At 37.6% G+C, this 7500-nt stretch overlaps 1 protein-coding gene across 1 annotated transcript in view; it reads left to right on the top strand.

The window, feature by feature from the left end:
- LOC144969978 (ATP-dependent translocase ABCB1-like) overlaps positions 1-7500 on the top strand; it is a 74500-nt gene that overhangs the window by 24797 nt on the left and 42203 nt on the right. The window contains exons 2-6 of the mRNA XM_078909097.1: positions 1178-1338; positions 2213-2436; positions 3777-3889; positions 5403-5574; positions 6853-7024. Coding sequence (XP_078765223.1) covers positions 1178-1338; positions 2213-2436; positions 3777-3889; positions 5403-5574; positions 6853-7024 — 842 coding nt within the window. The remainder of the gene's footprint in view (positions 1-1177; positions 1339-2212; positions 2437-3776; positions 3890-5402; positions 5575-6852; positions 7025-7500) is intronic.

Here is a 7500-nt window from a genome sequence, read left to right as displayed (position 1 = left end):
ACTATCTTTACCACGTGTATCGTTATTGTAATATTTAATCAATAGATTTATGGCATTACTAAATAATATTAAGGGCATTCAAAGGATCTTATCCTATTTTGCCCTATACCACATGTTATGTTATGCTGAAAATAACTTGTCACAGGCTTTTCACTTAAGTTTCAAAAACTTTTCTTTTCTTTTTTTTTTTTTTTTTTTTTGGCAATTTTTTATCTCTCACTGTGTTGTGATTATCGTAGGTAGGTGAAGTGTTTCACTATCTCACCAACAAGTAAGATTTTTTGATGTAAAGAGATGTAAGAATAAATGGACTGATTCATGGTCTAATGCTAATACATAGCAATGGTCATATTGTTAGGTCAGCATTTGGGAAAAGGAAAAAAGAACATGTTGAAATTCAATTAAAGTGTTACGTGCGGGTGGTTGGATGGGAGCATCACCCTTGAATCATATACCTATGATGTTCGCATGGGTGTACCATCCGATAGTGATGTCGTTTCTTCTTCTCTTTACTTGCCTATCCTGCTTCTTTGGTTTGTGATTGTATTTTTGACAGGGGATATTTTTTTTCCTGTAAATCCTCTGCCTGTTTGTTCTTGGTTATTTATAATTTAGCTTATGATATCTTTAGGTTATGATTTTGATTTACATTTGTACTATTTTTGTTAGATTGCTTGTTTTTTTTGTTTCAGCGGTCTCTCATATAACCTCAATTGTGTTGGAAGAGACCTAAAGCAACAAACAAACAAACAAAAACAAACAAAACAAAAGTGTTACGTCTTCCTCCCGGCATGTATATAATTTTTAATTCACATCACTTAAAATCTTCAGTTGGGTCGCGTTTGTCTTGCTTTCAGACTAGTAGGTCCTTGGATTGAATACACTCCAGTCAGTGCAAAATTGATGGGAAAAGCTATTTATTCACTTTCTCTCAATGCACTCGGGTAAAAAAATGAGTACCTCGCCTGTAGCAGTGTTGTCTCTGTTGAAAAAAAAAAATATTGTGATAAGCACCTATCAGTTATCATGTCTTGTCTCTCATGTTAAATGTTGTTGTATGCTTAAAACCCTTGTAATGTGCTTTGAGCACATTTAGTGAATATTGCACCATATAAATGCTCAAATTATGATTTTTTTTTTTTTTTTCATAAAAAGCTATTTTAATTCAAATTTTTAGAATCACAGAATGGAGCAGTGGCTGAGAGTGTTACAATGGAAAACATTTCAAAGAATGGAGGAACTCCAGCTAATGGCTCAGCAACTGCTGATGAAAGTAGCTCTGCCAAGAGTAAAAAAGAGAAAAAAGAGAAACCAAAACAGGTCGGCCTACTGGAAGTGGTACGTTTCCTGCTGAAAATAACTTGTCACAGGCTTTTCACTAAGTTTCAAAAAACTTTTTAAGACACACTTATTCAAAAAATACTTTTTGTATGTGTAATTGTGTTGAAAAGGAACAAAATTCCAAACACTGAATGTTTCGGGCTTAAAACCCCTCTCAAGATCATACTTGATGACAAGACGTGCCAATGAGTTTTTCTACTGTCTGTGCGGATTTTAAGCGATGAATGGATGTTTTTATTATTTTTGTTATTGCTGAAGAAGGGTTTTGAGCCCGAAACATTCAGTGTTTGGTATTTTGTTCTATTTCGAAGCTGTTATATTCCTTTTTGTTCATACTTTTGACAGTCCACAGCTTCTAGTGGTTTAGTATTCACTTCGTACAAAACTATTATTATTTTAATGTGCGGCTATGTGGTCTAGTGTTATGACACTCGCTTTCGGATCGGAGGGTCCTGGGTTCGAGCCTCGCACTCGGCGCATAGTTGAGTCCTTGGAAAGGCTCTTTAATCACATTCTCTCATCGTACTCAGGTGTAAAATGAGTACCTGGCCGTTAACAGTGTTGTCTTTGTCCGAAAAATTGTAATATCTCCTAACATGTTCCGTCCTACATGTTAAATGTTGCTGTTGACCAGGGTCCCCTTTTAAAGCGCTTTGAGCACATTAGTGGATATTACTCTATATAAAGCTCAATATTTAAAAAAAAATTTTTTTAATATCAATATAATTTGTTTTATCACACTGAGAGTCTACAGCTTCTTGTGGTTTAATATTCACCTCATACAAAACTACTATTATTTCAATGTCAATATAATTTGTTTTATCGCACTGTGAATTGACAAATTCATGTTCATTGATCTCTTTCATCACAGTTCCGTTTCTCCGATGGACTGGACAGGTTCCTCATGGTAGTCGGTGGCTTCTGTGCCATAATTCACGGAGCCCTTCTGCCAAGTCTTATGATTGTTTTTGGAGCAATGATTGAATTTTTTGTGGATACAGGAAAGGTGGAAAAATTTATCAGCAAATTGCCAGGCTTTTTATCGTCAGTCAATCTTACAGAGGGTTACATATTGGAAGACATCAGACGGCTAGGGTAAGTGACGAATCAACTTAAGGGGCTCGATACTAAAAATACAAAAGTCTATAATTAAGAAAATTTGATCAAACTAATGAAGTTTATACATCAGGTATGTTGTAATAAAAGTTTTTGATAATAAAAATTATTGAAAATCTCTTCGTTGCCATGGAAAAGGTGGCCATCTTGGAAAATAAACAAGTTTTTTTGGGACTCCACCATTTTATTAATTTTACGATTTTTAAATTTTTGTGGTTGTTATATAAAGTTTAAGCATAGTTGTAAATAGCTGACTACTTAATTTTCATTCATTCTCAATGGTAGCACGTGTGACCGGTAATCAGAAGGTCTTAGGTTTGGTTCCCAGCCGAGGTCGACTGATTTTTTTTGGGATGGTTTTTTTCTTCTATTTTTCTTTCTTGCATTGTCTGGCACCTTTCATACACACTTGTTCAGAGGGAGTTAATGTGTGGCAGAACAAAACAGTGCAATTTCCCATTCTTCAGAAGTTAGCTAGAGTATCAATGATAGTTTATCATCTCATTTGATCTAAAGATGGGGCTTAGTGCTGTACAACAATGGGGCTTATCGGCAATTGTTCAAAATGTTCCTCCTTTTTTACTTTTTGTCATCATCAGCACTGCTGTATGTTGGCTTCAATTGTTGTTAATGTTACTGTTGAGCTGTCACTCAATCCTATACAGTGCGGCTATGTGGTCTAGTGGTATGACACTCACTTTCAGATCGGGGCGTCCTGGGTTTGAGCCTCACTCTGCGCATAGTTGGAGTCCTTGGACAAGGCTCTTTTCTTACATTCTCTCACCATATTCAGGTGTAAAATGAGTACTTGGCTGTTAACAGCATTGTCTCTGTTGGAAAAATAAAATTGTAATATCGCCTAATAGGTGTCATGTCTTGCTCTACATGTTATATTGTTGCTGTTGGTCAGGGACCCTTTGTAAAGTGCTTTGAGCACGTTTAGTGGATTTGGCGCAATGTAAAAGCTCAAGTTTAAATGAGCAGCCTGAAATGAGAATGTGATTTCATCAGATCTTTACTAGAAATAAGACATTGCATTTTGATGCTGATCAGCCCCTTGAAGTGGCAGCGTGGCTCAGCAGTAAGGTCTTTGCTTCGTGCCCGAAAGGTACCAAGTTCGATCACCCGCTGCTGTGTGGCATTGAGCAAATCACCTCGCCCTCGCTCAATTTGCAGCTCTGCACTGCGGCTGATGCCTGGGTTATTCCAGTCTTCCCTTGGATATACCCTAGAGAAAAATTTCCCCTTTGGGATGAATAAAGGGAATTTTATTTAATTTATTTTAATTTTAATTTGTCTTGCCACAATTGATGTTTCAGACCTCTGTGTCCCAGCATTGAAGTGTTTTACAACAGTACAGTCTCGTGTTCTGAGATAGATCCACAGGAAAGGATATTGCATGAAATGACAACATATGCTATTTATTTCTGTGGTGAGTTGATGTGTAATTTGTATTGTTTTGAAAACGTTAACTTTTTATTTTACATTTATGAATCAAATGTAGTCGTTACAGCTTTTTTATATTTTATATATAAGCACCCTCTCTCTCCCTGAAAACCTGTTTTTGAGTTGTGCTATTGGCATTTGTGCAGTCCTGGGTTTGAGTCCCGAGCGGCGCATAGTTCAGTCCTTGGAGAAGGCCCTTTACTCACATTCTCTCACCGTACACAGGTGTAAAATGAGTACCTGGCTGTTAACAGCGTCGTGTCTGTCTGAAAAAATTGTAATATCGCCTTCCAGGCATCATGCCTCATTCTACACATTGTGTTGCTGTAGGCTTGGGACCCCTTGTAAAGCGCTTTGAGTATGTTTAGTGGATATTGCGCTATATAAAAGCTTGTTTGTTTTTCTTTTCATTTTCTTCCTTGATCAAGAAACTTAGCTGCTATTGCTTACTTTGGGGTGCTGCACTGTAGCTGATGCCTGAATTGTACTTTACTCCAGATGGACCCCAGAGAAAGAATGAAAGGACGATAAAAAAGCAATATTCATTTTATTTTTAATTTTTAATAAATTTGATTTATTTTTTATACGTCTGACTCTAACTGCCATGGAGGAGTCCCAAAATTCATGTGTGTGACATATGTATTAGTCTTACACTTACAATTATCTTTATCTAATGTCAATGAGTGATTACCATAATATATTGTGGGCAGGAGGTCACATGTTGTGTCTTCTATCCCTATATCTGTTTTCTGAGTTACTTTCTGTCTTTGTCTTGGAATGGGGTTACTTGGTTTTGTCCGGGTCCTTTATGGAGTCTTTGGCTGAGAGGGAAACAGTCAAATGTATAGTGTTAGTTGTGGGAGGTGGTATATTTTTTCCTTGTAAATCGTCTCTCTGTTATGTATTATTTTTATTTTTTTAAAAATAGTGGTTTGTAATTATTTGAGTTTATTTCCCTTGGTGGGATCCTCTGCTTGTGTCTGGATGAAACTTTGAGGTGATCTCAAACTAAGTGCACAGAAAGTGTAGTCTTGGAATCTACATCTGTTCCCTATTTGAACCAATTCCCCGTGTCTTACTTTTTCTAGGTTTCTTTCAATTGCAAAATTTGATGGTCCCATTTTCTTCCTTTTGACTGGTGCTGAAATGACCCAAATGTGTCGCAAGTGCCGTAAAACCCTTAAAAACAAAATGAACATCACTCGACTCTTTGGCAGGTTGTGCTCCATGATTGCCATCAATTAATTTGTAAAGTGTGTTTGGTATCATCATCATCCATCGTGGCTTGTGCTCTTGAGCACGTTGCCGGTCAGCTGTCTCCACGAATCACGATCCTCTGCGGTGCGCATGAAATCTGTGTTGCTTTTTAAGTCACATTTGACCATTCTTAGGTTATTTAGATAAGTCTTTCCTTCGATCGGAATAGAAAAGTGTTTGGTATAAGTTTTATCTAATCTACTATATCTGTGTCCTTCTCATTTTGTTTTTGTCATCGACAGCCATTGCGACTGGTCTACTGCTTGTTGCCTACCTACAAATGATGTGCTGGATGGTGGCAGCGGAAAGACAAGCCAATCGGATCCGTTGCTCTTGTCTCTACAATATCCTGTACCAAGACATTGGGTGGTTTGACACACACGAAGTGGCCGAGTTGAATACCCGACTCTCCGAGTAAGAAATTTTGAACGCAAATCAAAGCAATAAAAATAAAGATTAAATATGTGAAATGTGACTGATAAATATGTGAAATGTGACTGATAAATATGTGAAATGTGACTGATAAATATGTGAAATGTGACTGATAAATATGTGAAATGTGACTGATAAATATGTGAAATGTGACCGACTGAGTCACTCTAGTGTTATGCTGGGTTGAATCAAATACGGATAATGGAGTTTTAGGTCGTTATTATAAAATTTTAAAACAATTATCGTGTGTCCAATTTAGATGAAAGAATGTTTAATAAGAAAGTAACATTCTTATTAAATGCGAGATCCACCCCCACCCCCGGAAGGCCTGGTTCAAACCCTGGTGCTAACATCTAGTTTTTACCCTGAGTAAGAGACTCAGTCTCTATTGCTTGTTTTACCGAGCTGCATTTTGGTTTGAGATGGAACCCAAATAGAAATGGTGGCCACTTGCCTGAAAATAGTTATAGTGTTGGGTTGAATATAATGCCTAAAATTGACCTTAAATCCAAACCTGTTACATTTTAATTTAAAATAATTCCTTCATTAACCAGCTGGAAAGACACGGAGTTAACAATGTTTAACCAGAAAACTCGTCCCTCAAATATCGATTGGAATTTATTTTTGGGGCTATGTCGTGTAGTGGTTTGATACTCGCTTCAGATCGGAAGTTCAGGGCTTGAGTTCCGCTTTGAGTGGTACATAGTTAAGTCCTTTTTTAAATCCTTTATTTAGGGCAATTTTCACTAAATGTTCTTAAACCGCTTTACAAGGGGTCCTTGGCTAACAGCAACATGTAACATGTAGGGTGTGATGTGAGGACTGATGTGAGTACGGTGAGAGAATGTGAATAAAAAGCCTTTTCCAAGGACTCAACTATGCGCCGAGTGAGGCGAGAACCCAGGACCTTCTGATCTGAAAGGGACGTCATACCACAAGACCACATATCCGCATATAGGTCTTGGAAAAGGCTCTTTACTCACATTCTCTCACCATACTCAAATGTAAAATGAGAACCTGGTTGTTAACAATGTTGTCTCTGTCCGAAAAAGTTGTAATATTGCCTAACATGTATCGTCCCTACATTTTAAACATTGTTGTTGGCTACAGACTCCTTTTAAAATGCTTTGAGCTGGCTTATTGGATAGTATGTTATATTAAAGCTCAAATTTTCATTAAAAAAAATTTATTTATATATTCCCAGACTCATTGGTTTTGCCATTTTTGAACATCCATTATATTATTCTATTTCATTCACAGCGACATCATCAAAATTCAGGAAGGCATCGGTGACAAAGTTGGAAGTCTGTTCCAGTGGGTGGCTTGCTTTTTTGCTGGTTTCATCATCGGATTTGTCTATGGCTGGAAACTGACCCTGGTCATCCTGGCAGTCTCTCCATTGCTGGCTGGGTCAGCTGGGGTCATGGGAAAGGTGGGTCAGAATTGACAGGCCCTCCACTATGTTGTGTTCTATCTCATTCCTAACAAGACAGATGTGAAGGATGCCAATTGAATTCAGTATAAAAAAAAATAAAAAATTATGCCTTTTGCGCCACGATATCATAAGATATCGTCGCCTAGGCATTCCACGAAGGAATATAGATAACTCATCAAACAAGATGTCTGATGTCAACAGGACTCACCCATGTTGTCCAAGTGAGCAATTTGGGGGTTAATAATCTTGCTCCAGGAAAATAATGAAAGTGCCTGAAGCGGGGCTTGAACCCGGGTCATCCGGATCACAGTGCAATGCCTTAACCACTCGGCCATTCAGTATAAGGGGTTCCAAAAATTATTTTACAAATTTATCTCTCCCTCCTTCCCTCCCCCATCCCGTCCCTTTGTGTGTGTGTGTGTGTGTGTGTGTGTGTGTGGTGTGTCTATATATTTAAATATATATTTGTGTGT

Source organism: Berghia stephanieae, chromosome 4 (genome assembly GCF_034508935.2).
Source record: "Berghia stephanieae isolate SIO BIC M18660-M18661 chromosome 4, UCSD_Bste_1.3, whole genome shotgun sequence".
Lineage (NCBI taxonomy): Eukaryota > Metazoa > Mollusca > Gastropoda > Nudibranchia > Aeolidiidae > Berghia > Berghia stephanieae.
This window is presented reverse-complemented; position numbering and strand designations above follow the sequence as displayed.